At 41.6% G+C, this 21,677-nt stretch overlaps 1 protein-coding gene across 4 annotated transcripts in view; it reads right to left on the bottom strand.

Moving 5' to 3' along the window:
• Positions 1-21,677, bottom strand: part of LOC123517480 (protein singed-like) — a 94,964-nt gene that overhangs the window by 35,469 nt on the left and 37,818 nt on the right. The window contains exon 1 of one of the 4 annotated variants that reach the window (XM_045277571.1): positions 15,947-16,147. The exons of 1 other annotated variant lie outside the window; for it this stretch is intronic. In XM_045277571.1, coding sequence (XP_045133506.1) covers positions 15,947-15,967 — 21 coding nt within the window. In that variant the 5' untranslated portion in view covers positions 15,968-16,147. Of the gene's footprint in view, positions 1-7,700; positions 7,884-15,946; positions 16,148-21,677 lie in introns of those variants that run through there. 2 more of the 4 variants (XM_045277572.1, XM_045277573.1) reach the window with 2 other exon arrangements.

Genomic DNA, 21,677 nt, shown 5'->3' with positions numbered 1-21,677 from the left:
CACACACACACACACACACACACACAACGAAGAACCAGATTTAATATAAACAGGTAAAACAAAAGAAGATGAAAGAAAAAAAAAAAGGAAAGCACACACGAAAACGGAGCGAAGCAAGAATGAAAGAGGAAGAGAGAGAGAGAAAGAGAGAGAAAAAAGAGAAAGAAAGAGAGAAAACCTGCGCACTGGCTCATATATCAAATAAAGATGAAGGGCAAAAGAAAAAAACTGGTGAAGCATAAAGAAAATTAAGTTTGCTACAGTCACTTTCTCCTTCCCCTCTCTCTCTCTCTCTCTCTCTCTCTCTCTCTCTCTCTCTCTCTCTCTCTCTCTCTCTCTCTCTCTCTCTTTCAAGACGCCTCACTAGCACCTAAAATGAGACCACGACCTTAGCGGAGATCAGGAGGGTTTTCAGGGTTATGGCGTTGGGGACGAGAGTAGGGCGGTGACTAGCGGGACGACGGGGGAGGGAGGCTGTTGGAGGAGGAGGAGGAGGAGGAGGAATGAAAGACGAGTGTGCTGCGGTGACACGGGTGGTAAAGGATGAATGCCTTGGAGGGACACGCTAAGATTTAAGACAGTTGGAAGGTGAAGGGTTAAGGAAGAGGAGGAGGAGGAGGAGGAGGAGGAGGAGGAGGAGGAGGAGGAGGAGGAGGAGGAGGAGGAGGAGGAGGATATAAGAGAAAAGGAGGAGAGGAGGGATAAGAGAAAAGGAGTGAGAGGAGGGATAAATGTGAGGAAAGTTGTGAGAGAGAGAGAGAGAGAGAGAGAGAGAGAGAGAGAGAGAGAGAGAGAGAGAGAGAGAGAGAGAGAGAGAGAGAGAGAGAGAGAGAGAGAGAGAGAGAGGAATGGTATGTGCAGGTGGAGGCATAGAGTGATGAAGGTGAAGGGTAAGATGGAAACCCAAACGATGAAAGAGGGGCAGAAAAAGAGTAAGGAGGAGGAGGAGGAGGAGGAGGAGGAGGAGGAGGAGGAGGAGGAGGAGGAGGAGGAGGAGGAGGAGGAGGAGGAGGGAAAGAAGTGGAATGCAAGTAAAGAATGTCTATAAAAGAAGGGAAGAGGAAGAGGAGGGGGAATGATGAAAGAGAGGGGGAGGAAGAGCTGTGAAGGTTAAGAGAAAGAGCAAAAAGGTTGATAAAGAAGAGATGAACAGCTACACTGGGAGGAGAGGTGAGAGAGTGAAGAAATAAAGAGTAGAAATGGGTGATGGAGGAGAGAAGAGTGTAGAGGGATGAGAGAAACGCTGATCATTTTATCCTGTTGTGGTTTCCTCTTATCTCTTGATATTGGCTAACTCTTATATATATTACGCTACTGGTGGTGGTGGTGGTGGTGGTGGTGGTGGTGGTGGTGGTGGTGGTGGTGGTGGTGGTGGTGGTGGTGGTTACTTACTTATCATGTATTGAGAAGGAGGAGTAGGAGGAGGATGGGAACGAAGAAGAACAAGAATAACAAGAACAAAAAGAACTAAAACAAGAACGACAAGAAGAAGTAGAAGACGAAGATGAATGAGGATAAGATAGAGGAGGAGGAGGAGGAGGAGGAGGAGGAGGAGGAGGAGGAGGAGGAGGAGGAGGAATAATGAGAAATATCCAGTTTCAATCATAATGTAACTTTCAAACACCACCACCACCAACAACAACACCACCACCACCACCACCACCACCAACAACAACAACAACAACAACAACAACAACAACAATAAATTGAATGAAAATAAAATATAAATCAAATAAAAAGAACACAAAAAAGAGAGAAACTAGAAACGAAACGAAAACTATGAAGAAAAGAGGTGAAGGAGAACGATGCACCGTCACCAGTTCAGGAAAACGAGAAAAACCAATGCAGGAAAAGATAAAAAGAAAGAAAGAAAGATGGAAAGAAAAAAAAAGAGAAAAGAAAGAAAAAAGATAAAAGATAGAAAGAAAGAAAGATTGATAGATAGGAAGAAAGAAAGATTGATAGAAAGGAAGGAAGAAAGAAAAAGAAATAGAAAGAAAAAAGGAAGAAAGAAAGAAGGAAAGACAGAAGACATAGAAAGAAGAATAAGATAAAGAAGAAAGAAAGAAAGAAAGAAAGAAGACAGAGAGTAAGAAAGAAAGAAAGAAAGAAAGAAAAAGAAAAGAAAGAGAGAAATAGAAACGAAACTTAAACAATAAAATAATCAAACTCAACATGATAACCAAGCTTCATTTCAACTTTCAACACAAGAACATCCACGTCACACCTTTACTTGAACACTTCAGTACCATGACGCGTTTTCAGTATTCATTCTGGTGACTATTTGGTGATTTTACACAGCTTGGTGATAGAAATAGTGAAAACTGAGGCCATTAATCTTTTCTGACCTCCATAGACTCTTGCTAATGTTAATAAAATCTTCTAATCACACCCAAAACTAAAGGTAAACATGCGTCCCAGTGCAGATATGGTTAAACATTTCACACTTCTCTTTACACTATTAACGCTCACTTTTGGAACTGTTAAGGCAATGCAATACAATCAAACCCAAACACAAAATCAAGATCCATTTCAACTTTCAACACAAAAAACATCAAAAATTTACCTAAACACTTAATAACTTTCCAAAATACATAACAACACCTCAACATTTTCTTTTCTCTCCCGCAACTTACACTACACGATTCAGAAAACCCACACAACACTAACGCAACACAACACACAACCCTCCCACCTTTTTCTCTTTGCCCCCCCTAAACATTCCCTTCCTATACTGTCATTTACAACTTTCCAAATGATTCACGTTAAAATATTTGTGTCACTTACGAAACAAAAATACAAAAATTAATCTTCTAATCCCTCTTTGCTCTATCAGTCCACACAAACTACATTTCTTACACTGCCCTGACTGATTCACACACACACACACACACACACACACACACACACACACACACACACACACACACACACACAACAAGCAGTGCATAACCATAACATTGAACGCTCTACATATTAACTATTTTCCCCACTTAGGACCATAATTAATGGTGGCCACTAACCGCACGCAGAGAGAGAGAGAGAGAGAGAGAGAGCGGAAATAGGGCGCGTGACATCTCTCGCTGCCGCCTCCTTAAATTAGCGGCCCTTTAGGGAGAAAGGAAAAGCAAAGCCCTACATACGGGACGCCGCAGGGATGGAAGGGCTTTTTAAAGTATATAGGAAGCCTCTCTCTCTCTCTCTCTCTCTCTCTCTCTCTCTCTCTCTCTCTCTCTCTCTCTCTCTCTCTCTCTAGGGAAAGCCGTCCAGTGCTGGGTGTGAACAGACCAAATTAAGTCAAGCGTGAGTGCTGTTGTTGTCAGGGAGGAGGAGGAGGAGGAGGAGGAGGAGGAGGAGGAGGAGGAGGAGTGTGTGGGATGCAACAGAAGGCAAGGGAAAGCTGTGTAATGAAGGGAGTGATAGAGGGGAAGTTAGTATGTGGAAGTATAATCAGTGGAAGGCGGTGAAGGAGGACAAGAGAGAGAGAGAGAGAGAGAGAGAGAGAGAGAGAGAGAGAGAGAGAGAGAGAGAGAGAGAGAGAGAGAGAGGAGGGGATAGGGGGGAGCGGCAGAAAGAGGGCAGAGACAAGGGCCATCGGGTCGTGCCTCAAGCCGCTGCTGGAGGATCGGGGACATGACGCATGCACGGAAAGGCGACCACGAGTACGGCCACACACACACACACACACACACACACACACACACACACACACACACACACACACAGTCATGAGGGAAAAATGTCTCACTTCCTCGCTTGCTCTTAATCCTGTGTGAGAGGGAAAATGTCGTCGATGGATCAATACATTAGGAAGATGAGGGAAGGAGGAGGGAAGGAAGGTAAACAAGATGATGGTGATGAAGAAATGGAGGACATGAGGTTTTGGTGGATCGATACATTAAGGAGATGAAGGAAGAGGAGGGGAAGAGTGGAGAGGATGATAGAGATGAAGAGCAGGATGAGAGTAATGAGGGAAGCTGGAAGATCAATATATTAAAAGGAGATGAAGGAAGAAAAGGCAGAGAGTTGTGATGAAGAGAAAGATGAGGATAATGAGGTAAGAATGTAAACTAATGATGTGGTGATGGTGATGAGGTTAGTGATGCAAACGAGGCTCTAACTTTTTTTTTCTTTCTTTCCTTCTCTCTCTTTTTATAATGGGGCACAATTCAGACTTAACAGGCTGGTAATGAAGGACTGTGTGGGTTAACTTGAGAACGAGTGTTGGGGAGTTAAGTCACGCCACTGCACCGTGATTGAGTGAGTGAGTGAGTGAGTGAGTGCCGAGTGGGTAGATGTAAGAGTGGATGTGTGGGTGAGTGTGTGGGTGGTTGTGCGAGTGAGAGAATAAGTGTGTGAATGAATGAGTGTGTATAAAATGAGTGAGGGAGGTACATAAGCTATATTATGAAGCAACAGCTGCCTGAGTCTTCTTTCTTTACCCTGATAAGCTAACTTTGACGTTAAGATGAAGCGTGACTGTTAATTTGAATGAGGTGACAGCGCTCTTACGTGGCAGAAGTGACGGTATTAGTGTTACAGTAGTGACGGTGTTAGTGTGACAGTAGTGAGGTGTTAGTAAAGGAGTGACCGTGTAAATACCAGAGCGACAGAGTTAGTAGCAAGAGTGACAGAGTCAGTAGCAGAAGTGACAGAATTAGTAGCAGAAATGAGTTAGTAGTAGAAGTGACAGTTATTGACAAGAGCGATAGTAGTAATGTATTGGTGAAGGAGTGACGGTATAAGTAGCAAGAGTGACCGAGTTAGTAGTAGGAGTGACAGTGTTAATGTAGCGACAGTAACGGTGTTTCTCTGTGACACGAAAGACAAAGAACTTTCTAATGAGATGCCTTGAGGGGATACAATACTGTCTAAACTGTGCAAGTGACTCTCTTCTGTTTACATTATGAACGCCCACAGTACTGAAACTAAAACCCACTATCATTTTAACGCTTTGTTCTTCCTCTCTCCCTCTCTCTCTCAAGGATGATTTTCAAAGGTCACAGAGACAGTCGTTCTCTTTGGGGCGTCTTTCCCGTCAATAATCCAGAATCTTTGCTAAACTACCACAACAATCAAGAAAACAACCTCGAAAGCCTCCAACAACTTTTATCAGTCTGCCAAATGTGAAGGTAAGCCAATGAAATGTTTAAGGAAATGCTCCTTAGTAACACTCGCAAACTTGGTGGAAGAAATCAACTTTTTTTTACCCCCGAGCTAATTGAGGCAGTTAAGAGCAAGTGTCAATGCACGCAGCTCTCGTTTGCCTTGTTGGACCGATGCAGTTTCTCAGGAGGATCGTTCACCCTACCACCACCACCACCACCACCACCACCACCACCACCACCTCCTCCTCCTCCTCCTCCTCTACCACCTCCTCCCTCTCCTGTCCCCTCCGCCCTTACGATAACCGCGGCAGAAGACACGATCGTAATTCAGCTGAGAGGAAGTCCCTGCCACCATAGGAATACGGGACATATTTCACTGAGAGACACGACCTTCAGTGGCGTGCTCTCCCGCCACGTCTGCACTGACACAGGACCATGTGAACGAGGCCGCTTCCTACTGTGGCAGCTTTGGGAAGATTAATGCAGACGAAAAAAAATAATAAAGTGTAACTGCAGAAGCTTCCCGCCCAGCACGGAGAAGCCCACGCCTCCACATACACACACACACACACACACACACACACACACACACACACACACACATAAGGCATCTATTCAGCACAGTACGAAGTTGCTCAAGGTCTTAATAACTTCTGCCGAGAAATCATTTAGCCTCTTCCGCTCCTCACTGGCGTCCGATGAGGTTCTCGTGCTCCACGCCGGCAACCTTACTCATGTGGGAAGTTCGATATCCCGCACATGTGAGTCACCCAGGCGGCGGGAGGAAGAGCGGGCCGCGTGGTGGTGGTGGTGGTCATGCGGTGCGCCTCGCGGGCCACACTCACACAGGCACTCAGGGTCAGGGTCAGGTCAGCCAGTGTGTACATTCCTGTGCTGCGCCGCGCCCCCGCTGGTGATTGCACGTGCGGGTCTTTACCTAACAATCAGGTTTTGTTGTGTACATCCGCCTGTGCTGGCGAGAAGCGAAGTGTCAATCGTGCGAGGAGACATGAATGAGAGGCTGAATACCAGAGGCTGTTTGTTGCACGGCGTCACAATGGAGTGTCATTATGTGTTTTCCTTTGAGGCGGAAAACAGACAATTGCTCGACATTCCTTTCACGTCGTTAGTGTCAATTGGTAAAGCGAGATCTGGCTTACTCCAAACACTCGAATATAAACCTCGGACACTATTATGTGTATTGTGTTTGTTGAGACTGGTGAAAGCCTTTGATTCGTATTATGTCAGATCTTAATGGTTCCTCAGCAGCTAAATAGCGTTACTCCCACTGATAGCCACGCGTGCCGTAGTGAGATCTTGTTTAGAAATAATCCAATCATCAAAGTAACATACTGTATTTATCGAGATTGCAGTGAAAGCCATGATTCGTATTACGTCACACATTCGTATCGCTAACTGCAACTAAGTAACGTTACTCAGAGCGGCAGCCACGCATGCCCTAGTGAGCCGCACACTTGGCGCGTGCCTCACCTGCATTTACCTGCACTGTATTAGGCAAACACTTATCCCAGAATCTCTACTGAACACTGATCCAGGCTGACATGCCACGAGCACAGACGAGGTTAGATGACCACCACCTGCATTCACCTCAACTGCATTTCCCGTTTCCTCATAAGGTCTTCTGATCTGTTAAGAATCTCTAAGTTAGGTTTTGGAAGACTTGCGGCAGATCAGAGGGCTTAACATCGAGGGAAGGAAGGTAATGCAGTGGAATTGAGTGCACAAGGTTACTCGACTTCTGACCACAAGTATATACCCTCCAATCATGCGTCTGACTCCTGAACCTCCTCAAACTCCTGCCTTCAGTCACCCGCACGGACCTCATGCACCTGCTACCTGGAAGTCACATGATCGGCAACAATAAGCAGCTACAAGGTTTTAATTTTTCCCTTCCCGTGTGTACTGGTATAAGAATTTCGTTAATGAAGTAAGGTACACAAAACAAGCCGCTCTCATTCTATATCTCTCTCTCTCTCTCTCTCTCTCTCTCTCTCTCTCTCTCTCTCTCTCTCTCTTCCAGTAGAAGTTTGAGGTTTTCCACCATGTTCCCATAATTCAAGTGACAGCATCTTCAACCCCCACCAAAAAAAAAAAAAAAAAACACACCCAGTAGGAATCTGAATAACATGTGGTCTTTGATAATAAACATTAGATCGACACATTTCAAAACAGAGATCCTATACTTTGACTGACGAGCCCAAAAATAATGCAATTTAGCTACAAACCGTGACAATAATAATAATAATAGAAGAAAATATATAAAAGAAACACTTCAAGATACACTCCCCATACTTTGATTCACGCATGCAAAACTAACACCACTACCATCAAGAGGAGATATACGAGGAACACAATTATCTTAGCTAGCAACAAAGATAATACTAACAATAAAATCCTCATAAAAGAAAGAACCACTCCAAAATACCCATACTTTAAATCACAAATGCAGAACCATCACCACCACCACCACCACCACCACCACCACCAAGAAGATTAACACAAATAAGGAACATAATTCAACATTTTAGGCAGAAAGCGTAACAATCACGTGCACCCAACACTTCCACACACCGTTAGCTCCAGACGTGACACCTACACTGACGCAGCACCAGACGATCTCTGACCAATCACGACCAAGTGGCGGTGCTCTCGACGACGGTGATAGGCTACAGACACGCCAGCCACACGCACGGAACGCCGCACGCACACACACTTCCTTTGGCGGCCAGCAACCGACTGACTGAGGCGCCCGGACTGTAGTGGTGTGTGTGTGTGTGTGTAGAATGACAGTCCAAGCTGGCGTGAGTGAGGCGGGGTTGAGCGGGGCGGTAAATTCAAGGACATTTCAGGCATTGTTCACTCTTGGCTCTATTACACTCCAGTCCGCACCACATTAACACAATTATGAATATGATCCAATTGTGGGGGTGATTTTTTTTAGTTCTCTCATTTTAGGTGATTTTTTCTTATAGATGTATGATTTAATGTCGAATGTGAGTGTTATTAATATTTCCTCATTTACTGGTGTGTGTGTGTGTGTGTGTGTGTGTGTGTGTGTGTCGACCGCATTCTCAAAACATACCGGAACCTTATCACGGCTCATTTGCTTATCTTTTTAAATGCGCCATTCTACTGAAAGCTATTCGGGTTTTCAATGGTATTCTAATAATTCTAGCGACAATTTAAGAAAGATTCTGAATATCCAACGAGAAAAACACAAGAGAATCCAACTTATCATCTCTGTGGCCTTTAGAATGAGTCCTTGTGAGAAAACAAAGCATTTTCAAGAACACGAACCTGAAAAACAAGCCAGCTAGCATTCAAATACCTGTAGACGAGAAAATAAGGAGGAACAATTGATTCAACAGGTAAATAGACACGAGAATGAACATTTAAAACACAAAAGAAGAAATAAAAGGTCGCTGTCACAATGAAATGTTAAAAGAATAAAATTGACACTTAAAAAGGCAAATAGACGCTAAAATGAAACGTATAAACCAGAAAGAAACTTAGGAGGTAAATTAACGCGGGAAAGAAACGTTTAATGACCAAAATATGACACGCCACCAGAAGGAAATGGTTGAGCTAATGAAACCGAGGCGATGATAGTCTCAAATGGCCAACTGTCGCGGACCAATTAAGCAATTACAACTTTCTCCCCTTTCAGTCACGAAGGAAGACTCAACACTTAATCCAAACACCAAACTGTTCGCTAATTAACCACCAGAAAAAGAGAGAGAGAGAGAGAGAGAGAGAGAGAGAGAGAGAGAGAGAGAGAGAGAGAGAGAGAGAGAGAGAGAGAGAGAGACTAATCACAAAGGAAAACAACCAGAGATTACATTTAGCGAGTGTTGTGACGCGAGAATGAATGTGTTGATAACTTTTTGACGAGAGAGAGAGAGAGAGAGAGAGAGAGAGAGAGAGAGAGAGAGAGAGACCCAACCTCTCCCACCACAAAGAAAGAGGCCGAGGAATCTCTTAGCTAGGAAATGGAACAGGAAAACCAGATTGGAGGAGGAGGAGGAGGAGGAGGAGGAGGAGGAGGAGGAGGAGGAGGAGGAGGGAGTGAGTGGATGGGAAGCTGTGAGTCTGAGAGAGGCTGATGGGAATGCGAGGGCAGCTGTGGTCGCAATGTGCCGGTCGATGTCGCTATGAGGCTGACTTGTCTAAAACTCCTGGTGGTGGTGGTGGCGGTGGCGGTGGTGGCGGTGGCGGTGGCGGTGGCGGTGGCGGTGGTGGTGGTATTTAATTTCTACTTTTTACCGCATTCATTTATTGTTTTTCTCATTAATTTTCTATATTTGTCTTCTTTTGGTTGAGTAGTAGTAGTAGTAGTAGTAGTAGTAGTAGTAGTAGTAGTAGTAGTAGTAGTAGTAGTAGTAGTAGTAGTAGTAGTAGTAATCAGACTGCACTATAAAACCAGAAAAAATATATATATATATATATATATATATATATATATATATATATATATATATATATAGATATATATATATATATATAGAGAGAGAGATAGATATATATATATAGAGAGAGAGAGAGAGAGAGAGAGAGAGAGAGAGAGAGAGAGAGAGAGAGAGAGAGAGAGAGAGAGAGAGAGACAACACAACACACAACACACACACACACACACACACACACACACACACACACACACACACACACAGGTAGGTAGGGAAAGCAGACACAGAAGGTAGGAAGAAGTTAATAGGAGGAGGAAGTTACCTAGGCATTCAACGCGGCAAGTGAAAAGCAGGAGGAGGAGGAGGAGGAGGAGGAGGAGGAGGAGGAGGAGGAGGAGGAGGAGGAGGAGGAGGAGTTGCTGCGGAAGACACGACAGATTGGAGAGAAAGTGGAAGAATAAGAAAAAAATTAGGGTGGGGAAGTCAACGTGTGTGTGTGTGTGTGTGTGTGTGTGTGTGTGTGTGTGTGTGTGTGTGTGTGTGTGTGTGAGAGAGAGAGAGAGAGAGAGAGAGAGAGAGAGAGAGAGAGAGAGAGAGAGAGAGAGAGAGAGAGAGAGAGAGAGAGAGAGAGAGAGAGAGAGAGAGAGAGAAGAGAATATTAGAGAAATTAACTGAGAGAAAATGAGAAGAAAAATTAAGAAAGACACAAAGGAGAGAACAAGATTAGAAAGAGAAACAAACAAACAAACACAATTATAGGAAAAGTGAGAAAACCTAAATCAGAGAGAGAGAGAGAGAGAGAGAGAGAGAGAGAGAGAGAGAGAGAGAGAGAGAGAGAGAGAGAGAGAGAGAGAGAGAGAGAGAGAGAGAGAGAGAGACAGGACGGGAATGAGAACGACAGATTAAACAAAATAAAAGAAGGAAGGAAGAAGAGAGAGAGAGAGAGAGAGAGAGAGAGAGAGAGAGAGAGAGAGAGAGAGGTTTCTGGAATGAACGTGACAGGAAGAGAAGGAGGAGAGAAGCCGTGAGAGGCGGAAGCTGGGGCGGAAAATAAGAGAGAGAGAGAGAGAGAGAGAGAGAGAGAGAGAGAGAGAGAGAGAGAGAGAGAGAGAGAGAGAGAGAGAGAGAGAGAGAGAGAGAGAGATGCACCAAAATAATTCCCCGTTTCTCAGTCCATTTCTTTTAAACCATTTCCCACCTGAGGGAAACACGACCTACCTACCTGCCTGCCTGCCTACCTACCTACGTACATTCACAGTTTTCTCTTTTTAGATCATCAGGTGGGAAGCCGCAGACGTGCAATCAACTAACGACAGATTAATACTCGCCTAAGGCATTCCCGAGAGCCATTAAACGCTACCAAGAGAAACTGCCGATTGGAATGTTTAGAAAATGTACATAAAAAAAAGAGATAAAAAAGATCACGGAGAAAGGAACGCTTGGAAATGAAGATCGATTGAAGGAAATTAAGAAAAAAAAAGGTGTGTTTTGGTGAGAAGGTTGCAGAAGGGGGAAAAAAAATGAAACTTTGAAGATGGAAATGGTTGAGAGATGTAGGTAAATAGAAAAAAAAAGGGCAGCAAAGAGAGGAATGTTTGGAAAATATAGATAAATGAGAACGGTGAAGGAAAAATTAGTGTTTTGTCCTTGTGGCGTTGAAGAGAAGGCTGCAGAACGAGGGGAAATGAAAGTATGAAGAGAGGCATGCTTGAAGAATGTAGATAATAAAAACAAAAAGACTGCAGAGAGAGGAACGCTTGGAAAATGTAGAAAATGATAAAAAAAAAAAATGTGTGTTTTATCCTTGCTTAATCCTTGTGGCATTGAAGAGATTACAGAAGGAACTGAAAAAAAAATATTTAGAAAAGGTGAAGACAGAAGACGAGAATATAGCGTTCCAACAGCAATAAAGTGTTAAATGTGTAGAACGAAAGAAAGGAAGGAAGAAATGAGAAAGAAAATGAGAAGAGGCGTTTTACTTTTAGCTCTTAAAGTGTTCATGGTGCGGGAGAGAAATGGAAGGCGAGAAATGAAAGAAAGAAGGAAATTAGGAAAGGCATGAAAGAGGGAAGGAACGAAAAGAAAGAAACACGAAAGAAAATCACAAAAGGTGCCCTAGGTTTGCTCTTAACCCCTTCAATCCTGGGACTCATTTTTTACCTTGAGTTTTGGGTGTGATTAGACAATTTTATTTACATTACAAAGGGTCTATGGAGGTCAGAAGATGAATGACCACAGTCTTCACTATTTCAATCCCCACATAAGTTTCTGAAGCTGTATAAAATCACCGAAACAGAACGAATATGGAAACACGCCATAGCACTGAAGGGGTTAAAAGTCTTAGATGCAGAATGGAAGAGATAAAAAAAAAAGGAAAGGAAGGAAAGAATGAAGGAGGGAAATATGAATAAAGGAAGACAGGAACACGATAGAAAACAAGGAGAGGTATTTACTTATCACCTTTTAGAAAGTATTAAAGAGAAAATAAATCATGAAAAAATAATAAAGAAAAGGAAAGAAAAGTAAGTAAAAGAAAGTTAGAGAGGAAGAAGAGAGAATAGGCCAAGAGATAATGGAAAAAAGAAGAAAAAGAAAAAAAGAAGAATAAGAGAAAGGAACAAGTCGAGAAAGAAAAAATCAAGAAAATAAAAGAAAATAAAGTTAAATAGAATGGAAGAAGAAAAGAGCAAGAGAGAAAGAATAATAAAAGTAAGAAAGAAGAGAGAAGAGGGAAAGAGACAGACAAAATGAAGGAAAAGATAGAAGAATAAGTGAGAAACAAGTCAAGAAAGAAAGAAAAGGAAAGAAAAAGAAGTAAAAGAAATTAATAATGGAAAGAGACAAAATAAGTAAGAGAGAAAGACCAGAGAAGGCAAGAAAAGAAAAAAATAGAAAAAATAAAAAAAATATACAGAAAAGGAAAGAAAAGAAAAGAAAAGAATGTCAGAATTGAAAGAAAGAAGATAAAAGAAAGAAAGAATGAAAGAAAAGAAAGGGAAAATGAATATCAATACAACGAGATATTTTAATCCTCCGTCGTGCAAGAACCTGTTTTGCAAATCATAGTTGAACTAGGACGCTTCTTCTCCCACCTGTGTGTGGGTTGGAATGATGGGAGGCTTTGACATTTAGTACTTGGTTAGGAAACATGCAAGAGTGTGTGTGTGTGTGTGTGTGTGTGTGTGTGTGTGTGTGTGTGTGTGTGTGTGTGTGTGTGTGTGTGTGTGTGTGTGTGTGTGTGTGTGTGTGTGTGTGTGTGTGTGTGTGTGTGTGTGTGTGGTAAGTAGGTCTTTAGCTAAACTTGCATCCTTGTGTCCTCGCCTCCTAACACCATTATATTCAAAATCGAGACTAATAATCCTACTTCCTTTCTATTAGTCTTCGTCTCATCCCAGCAATTCAAACCTTAGCTACTGGTACTCCTGTGTTCCTGGCCTCCTGACACTACTACACTGAGGTTAAAGACTACATAACATTTAAACTAGAAACTAATAGTCTACTCGCTTTCTAATGTTTCTCATCTCATAGAATAGAATCCCTAGGTACTCATATCCCTGCTCTCCTTGCTACCTGCCACCACACACAGAGACTAATGTTAATATTTCCTAATGCACCTCATCTGATAGAATTAAAGCCTATATTACGTGTGACTTTTATTTAAACTTGCCTCTGCCACTCAGGGAACGAATGCACCGGTTAATGAGACTCAGTATATAAAAGGACTTTAACCCCTCCAGTACCATGACGTGTTTCCATATTTATTCTGCTTACTATCTGGTGATTTTATACAGCTTCATTATCTTATGTGGCGATTCAAATAGTGAAGACTCTTTGCATTAATCTTCTGACCTCCATTGACCCTTCCTAATGTGAATAAAATCGTCTAATTATACCCAAACTCGTGGTAAAAATGCGTCCCATTACTGAAGAGGTTAAACGCTACTTAATTTACACAGTGATCCTAAGCTCATTGAATTCAAACCTATATTAAGTGGAGCTTTTATTTTAAAGTTGCCACTGAGGGAAGGAATGCACAAGAGAATGAGACTCGGTATATAAGGAGACTTTAAACGCTACTTAACCTACAGACGGCATTGCTTAGTAAGTGATAGGCAAAAAGGAAAGGAGTTAGTGTTTATAAAAGGATGTGAACGACTCAGGTAAGAAGATAGGGAGACTTTTAAACGCCACTTAGTCTGCACACAACATTGCTTTCCCAGTGCTGCTCAAAGGAAGGGAGTTGCAATAGTGCTTATCAAGGGATGCTTCTTCTTATGGACGGAATGACTTACTGGATACTCTAACTGTTCATTGCCACTTCCGCTACGTTCCTCTGGGCGATCACACGGGAACTCCACCATTCCTCACCACTTTAAACTGAGCATCTGTCATCGTCATTCATGAATTTGTCTTACTTGCTGCGTTTAAGTGGATTTTTTTTTTTTATCTATTTCTTGATTTATTATTATTATCATTATTTTTATCCCGCTTGTTCCACTTTGTTTAACCCCTTCAGTACCATGACGCGTTTCCATATTCATTCTGATTCTATACAGCTTCAGAAACTCATGTGGGGATTAAAAGAGTGAAGACTGTGGCCATTAATCTTCTGACCTCCTTAGACCCTTCCTAATGTCAATAAAACCGTCTAATCACACACAAAAACTCGTGGTAAAAACACGTCCCAGTACTGAAGGGGTTAAGTGAAGTGTTAAGGGAAATAGTTCTCTCTCTCTCTCTCTCTCTCTCTCTCTCTCTCTCTCTCTCTCTCTCTCTCTCTCTCTCTCTCTCATGGGAGTGACAATTAGTAAGTCTATTTGTGTGTGAATTTATTTATCTTATATTGTTATTATTTCATTATTGATTTATTTTTACTACACTCTGCACTCTATCCAAGATTCCTTTTCTCGCCATTACTGTTTATTTACTCCACTATTTATGAAATGATCAAGCAGTTTAAAATCTCTCTCTCTCTCTCTCTCTCTCTCTCTCTCTCTCTCTCTCTCTCTCTCTCTCTCTCTCTCTGTGTGTGTGTGTGTGTGTGTGTGTGTGTGTGTGTGTGTGTGTGTGTGTGTGTGTGTGTGTGTGTGTGTGTGTGTGTGTGTGTGTGTGTGTGTGTAGACTCACGCACCTCTATCTGAAATTTTTCCCAAAGAATATTATCATCCTATATCCAGCTGCATCTTTACAAACCTCTTACTGTAACTGGTGCTCAATTTGTACGTTAAATAATAATAATAATCCCTCAGACCCTCAGAGCATCATCTTGTCCTCACAACAATTATTACCATCTTTACTGCTACGCCTACTACGGTATTAGCCATTAAATTATCTGTCTGCAGTTTATGGAGCGAGAATAGAAAGTAATGAAGATGCGAGACGAGACAAGACAAGACAAGACGAGACGAGACGAAAAGAGACCACAGGAAGGAAAAGGAACATGAGGAAAGAAGTAACGGAAAGAAGGGTAATGAATAACAAAAGAGTAGAAGGAAAGGAAGGGAAGGAAGGAGAAAGGATGATGGACAACGGAGAGGAAGGGAGGGAAAAAAGTAGGGGGAGGGGGAGGGGAATTAAGTGTAGGCCGGAAACAGGAGAGAATTTACAGGGCAGTTGCACGAGGGAAGGAAGGAAAGAGGGAAGGATGAAGGGGAAGGGGGGGGGATGAGAGAGGAGTTATAAAAGAAGAAAGGAATGAGAGAGAGATAATAACAAGGCTTGAGAAGTGTGGTCAGGAAGCAATTCAGAGGAGAACTTCATGCTACTAGAGAGAGAGAGAGAGAGAGAGAGAGAGAGAGAGAGAGAGAGAGAGAGAGAGAGAGAGAGAGAGAGAGAGAGAGAGAGAGAGAGAGAGAGAGAAAGAAGACGTAAACATATGATTTGGACACTGTAGCGAGGAAGCACTTAACGTAAAGACTCCAGAGAGGGAAGGAGCAGCATTCGAGAGTGATAATAACGAAATACGAACAAAAAGATAACGAGTAAAAAGAGAAACAGAAATGGATAATAACATAACACAAAAATACAGGTTGAGAAGCAAATGAATAAAAGGAAAAGGAGAACCGAGAAAGGAAAGTAGTAAAAAAAAAACATACACTGACAAATGTGACCAAGGAAGAATTCAAAACAACAATAAATAAAATGACGGAACACAGGAGAAAGAGAACAACAAGTAATAGCACATCTTGACAATTATGATCAACCTAAAAATAAGACAATGGAGGATATAAAGACAAGTGATAATATAACCAATCCAAAACCTCCAAACCCACAACAAGAAAGAAGAGGGAAAAGAAAGAAAGATAATGATATAGTTTGATTAGTTAAGAATCCGAAGAGAGAGAGACAGGTTAAGTTAAAACACAGCATAAATTTGAAGAGCACAGTGATAATACGTGAATCAGGAGTGCATACCATTGAGTAGTATTCCCTCATGGTGGCTTTGGTGTGGCTGTGTCTGCGGCGGCGGCTTAAAAACGATGAAGGAAAACCAACCAACACACTGAGTCCCAAAGGAATTATCCAAGCACTGGGAACGGCAGGACAAGTCAACGAGTTATTACTGCTACCAGCTCACTAAGACAGCACCGAGAGAGAGCGGCGAGCTGGAGTGCTGCTGGTGCTGGTGCTGGAACCGCTGCTGCAGGAGGACTGACCACCCTACTGTTATTCACTCTCAGTTCGACTCCCCCTGCAGTTGCGGCAGTCCAGACCCTCTCAGCCTCAGTACATTAGCCTCTGCACCAATGGCAACGCGGAACCGGATCGTATCGAGGTTATGATTGGCTACAGAAAGGCTGAGAAGCGTGGGGATTGGCTGCGTCAGGGTGAGTAGACGGCAGATGCCTGAGTGGCGAGAAAGTAGGTAAGTGTGTGAGGCGGCAGATGGGCGGACACGGCGGGAGGAGGAGCAGGTGAGCGGCAACCACCCGCCCGCGACCACCGCCTGACGGGAAGGAAAGAGGGCGGGAAGGAAGGAAGGAAGGAAGGAAGGAAGGGTTAGATGGATACATGGATGGAAAGGAAGGAAGAAGGATAAATGGATGGATGGCGCATTAGAGGCAAGAAAGAGACATACACACATACAAATAAATAAATATCAGACAAACACGCACAATATTGACAGCTACATAATAATAATAACAATACTACTGCTACTACTACTACTACTAATAATAATAATAATAATAATAATAATAATAATAATAATAATAATAATAATAATAATAAAAACAAATAAAACGAAGAAATTAACAAAATTATTAATGAAAACAAGACCAGAGAGAGAGAGAGAGAGAGAGAGAGAGAGAGAGAGAGAGAGAGAGAGAGAAACTTGACCCCATCCCAGCCACGCCCTCCACTTCAAGCCATAAACAGGTAAACAGGAAAATGAGTGTCACACCTTGCTAGGTTTCCCTCCCCTCAGCCCCAAGCCAGGTGAGTGAGGCATCAAGGTGTAACAGAAGAAAGTAAGGGCGGAGGGTTGGGTGGAGAGGGGGGCGGTGGAGGGAAAATCAACAACCATCCAACCACTGAGAAGAGAAAATTCCTCGTGTAAGAAGAGAGGAAAGAAGGGAAACCAATGTATATTTTTTTTTTTATGAAGAGAAGTCATTGAGGGAAAAGAGAAGAGTGACATTGTTGAGTGTGTGAGGGAATTCTTTTATTTATTTATTTTTTTGTGTGTGTTATTGTGTGACAGAAGAATGATGGAAGGATTGAATGACAGGGAGTGAAAAGCGGGGAGGAAGTGATGAGAGAGGTGAGGTATTACAGAAGATTAAAAGCTGTGAGGGAGAAATAAAGGAAGGGGAATAGTGAAAAGCGTTACTGAGGCGTGTAATGAGATGAGGCGAAATGGTGTGGGGGAAATTATATGGTGTACAAAAAAATATTAAAAAGAAATTATTGTCAGAAGAATAAGATAGGGGAAAAAAAGGGAAGTAGTGTGAAAAAAAACATAGGAAAAAATAACATAATAATACAAAATAAAAAATAAACTGTATGGAAAACTGAATGAAATGTAAAGTAAGGAAAACAGAAAACACAATAAAACATGAAATAAACTACTGAAAAGAATAAAAGAATGAAAGAAACAAGTAATAAAAACAATAATAATGAAAAGTAGAAAGCTATAGCAACGATGAGGAAAAGAGAAGAAGGAGGAGGAGGAGGAGGAGGAGGAGGAGGAGGAGGAAGGAGAAGGAAAAGTTAACGATTATCTACTTAAACTTGTCCTCTTGTTATCAATAATAAAAAAATAAATAAAAAAAGTAGAAAGCTAGCAATGATGAGAAGAAAAACCAAAGGAAGGAGGAACACTTAATAATTATCTACTTAAACTTGTCCTCCTCTTATCAACTCTCATTCATCTTTCTCTTCTTCTTCTTCTTCATCTCATTCATCTTTCTCTTCTTGTTCTTCTTCATTGCTTTCTCTTCAATGCACAAAAACTGGAGACATTCTTCAGAGAGTCAACCAGTGAACGAGGATGAAATTAGACAAAAATGAATACAAAAACCAATAACAATAATGATAATGACAAGAAAGATAAAGAATTAAATGCCTTATCCGTCACATTAATTCAAGTGTGATGATGATGAAGAATGAATGGAAAGATAAAAAGACTGTGAAAATATCAGAAAAGCGATCAATGAAAGGGAAAAAAAATTACAAGAACGATGTAAATATTGAAAGCGGAACTAAGTAATATCAAACTCTCTCTCTCTCTCTCTCTCTCTCTCTCACACGGTTCATTTTCCTTCATCGTATTTCAACATTTCGTAACATTTAAACATTTTTCTTACATTTAATTATTTTTCTCTCTTTTCTTTCCTCAATCTTTTAATTTTTCCATCATTTTTGTCGTCTTATTCAAATTCCCTGTGACTTAAAAAAAAAAAAAAGCATTCATGTAACTTTTTCTTTTCCTCTTCTATTTTCTTATTCTTTCAAAAATTTTCACTCATTCTCTTTCATTACATTCAAAATTCCTGGCAAGACACACAACCACTACCACTACTACCACCACTACTACCCACCACTACTACCACCACTACTACTACCATTACTACTGCCACAACTAGTTTTACTTCTCCAACTTCTCGTTTAATCAATGTTTTCTTCTTCTTCATCTTCTTTTCCTTCGTCTTCTTTTTCTTTTTCTTCTTTTTCTTCTTTTTCTTCAGTTTTCTTCTTCTTCTACTACTACTACTACTACTACTACTACTACTACTACTGCTGTTTCTTCTTCTTCTCTTCCTCTTCATCTTCTTCCTCTTCCTCTTCCTCTTCTTCTTCTCCTCCTCCTCCTCCTCCTTTTTCCCCTCAATGATGTTACAAGTGATGCAGGAATGACTTTGCTACAAGATTATTACTTTACAGCTACGTTTATTTTTCCATCAACTTTTTACAAGATACTCCCCACGAGAATGAGAGGGGGCGTCTCTCTTCACTCCAACGCTGCTGACGGGCTGATGATATACAAGAGAGGAAGGAATGTCTGTAGTGCAGTGGAGAGAATATTTGGGTAACAGTATTTCTCAAGTATTTCCTCCTTTTCATACAGGTTTTTGCACTTTAGCTACATTGATCTTTTTGTCCTTGGGGATTTGAACCGTAGTGGATTTTTTTCTATTTTTCTTTTTTTTTTATTGATTGGTTTATTTTTCTCACTGGTTTGTGTTTATATTTCATTTGGTTGATACTTTTTTTTTTTTTCGTGTGGGGGAAGGTTATACTTCAATGAATTTTTTTTTTTCATTTATTTACCTATTTAGTTATTTTGTCGTTAATATGTGTTTATACTTTATCTGGTTAATCATTCTGTTTCTTCTTTATGGACTTTTCACCTAAATCAACCTTCTTTTTTATTCATCCATTCATCTATTCATTTATTCACCAACTTTACCCTTGGTTCGTGTCCTTATATATCGAAAGTAGATTTGCTAATAATAAAACAATTACGTATAGATTAACAAGGTCACATTCTCACATCAAACAGCCACATGTAGTTTTTCCAAGGTCACACTCTCACCACATCAGACAGCCACCTATAGTTTATCAAGGCCACATTCTCACCACATCACTTCCCAAACTGCACATTTCCTTCCCCTGGGGTTAAGTCACTCGGTTCCGCAGCCAGCCCGAGCTCTTCCCCACCCCAACCCTCACCTGTCTTGCCTACACACGAGACGCATTAGCCCTCCAGTGCTGCTCCTCCTCCTCCTCCTCCTCCTCCTCCTATACCATCCACCACACCACACATCCTCCCTTCCACTCCTATCACAACTCCTGACATCCTGCCACTCCTCATCAAACGACACGTGCACCCCTTCCTCCTCCTCCTCCTCCTCCTCCTCCTCCTCCTCCTCATCTTCCTCCTCCTCCTCCTCCTCTTCTTCCTCGCCTGCCCTCGAAATCTTAACCTCTTCTCAACTCCTCCCATTTTTTCTCCCAGCAACCTCCCACGCATCTGGTTCTCCTCCACATACTCTTACACCTCCACCTCCTCCTCCTCCTCCTCCTCCTCCTCCTCCCTCCCACGTGTCTCTGGCTCTCTCCACACACACCTTCAAAGTTCCTCCACATGCTCTTACACCTACACCACCACCACCACCACCACCACCACCACCACCACCTCCACCTCCTCCTCCTCCTCCTCCTCCTCCTCCTCCTCCTCCTCCTCCTCCCTCTTCCCTCCCCTCCATACCTCGACAACTTTCCCGCCGCTTCTCTCCCGCCCCCCACACCACCCCTCCGCCCAACACCGCCGCCGCCGTCTCTCAGCTGGTGTGACTTGCAGAGCCATTTTTCATTTACTTCACGAACCGCACCACCCCTGCTCTTCCGCGTGGAGAGAGAGAGAGAGAGAGAGAGAGAGAGAGAGAGAGAGAGAGAGAGAGAGAGAGAGACGATGCACTTTAATACACAGCAGTAACGGGTTGTGATCTCCTAAAACCTGCTTACATAGACCTCTTATTTTGAAACGCTTCGAGGGTTTAATGCGAACTGCTTTCAAATGCCGTCGGGATCACCAAACGGGTTCCCATGGGTGTTCTTCCTGCTGGTGGTGTACAGTACTTATTATTAAACTATTACTGGGGCCATAAAAAGAGGGAAAAAAAATCCTTGCAAACCGCACCAGCTTCCATTAATGCCTGGTAGAAAAACGAATTGATGGAGGTAAGATGCTGCAGGATTTCGAAATGGAGATCTATGGTGTTTGTTAATTGTTTCTCCTTGTGTTATTTTGTCGGTTTTGTACAATTGATATCTCGCATTGTTTTCGTTTTTTTTTTTTTTCTCGTTCTTGTTGTTGTTGTTTATCTTCTCTTAGTTCTATTTCGTCTTGTTTTTTTTTTTATTTCTATTTCTTCTTTTCCTTGTATATCTTCGTTTCTCTTTTTCTTCTTGTTCTTTCACTTCCTCCTCCTACTTTTTTTTTTTTTTTTCGTTTCCATGTTCTTGTTCGTCTTTTTGTTCTTCTTCTCCTTTATTTCTTTTTTCCTTCTATTTTTTTCTTCTTTTCCTTCTATATCTTCATTTCTCTTTTCTTCTTGTTCTTCTACCTCCTCCTTCTTATTTTTTTTCTTCATTCTTTATTTTTTCTTCTTTCTGCATTATCTTATTCTTCTTCTATTTCTATTTTTGTTTCTATTATTTTTTTTCTTCTTTTCTCTTATCTTTTTTTTTTCTTCTTCCTTTACTATTTCCAGTTCTCAGTCTTTCCTTTAATATTTCTTTTTCTGTTCTATTTTTTCTTCTTCTACCTCTCACACTTTGACTTATTTTCCTTCTCACTCTTATTCCTTTTCTATTTCTACTTTTCCTTGCAATTACTTTCTTGTCATTGTTCTATTTCTCCCCTTCTCTTTTTCTTATTCCTATTCTTCTTCTTCTTCTTCTTCTTCTTTTTCTTCTCCTTCGTCTCTTAACATGTAATGAAGAAGCAGAAGAGGATAAACAGGTACTAAAAAAAAACAATCCTTACATAAAAACCTACATAAGAAAAAAAACAACGCCTGGCAACTCTCACACACCTGCACTAAATCAATTACCTCAGCAGTATCATTACCTAAGAAGTGTTCGGAGTGACATTTAAAGGCTCGATCTCATTACATTACATTACTTCTTAGTCTGATTC

The sequence above is a fragment of the Portunus trituberculatus genome, chromosome 42 (assembly GCF_017591435.1).
Source record: "Portunus trituberculatus isolate SZX2019 chromosome 42, ASM1759143v1, whole genome shotgun sequence".
NCBI classification, from domain to species: Eukaryota; Metazoa; Arthropoda; class Malacostraca; order Decapoda; family Portunidae; genus Portunus; species Portunus trituberculatus.
This window is presented reverse-complemented; position numbering and strand designations above follow the sequence as displayed.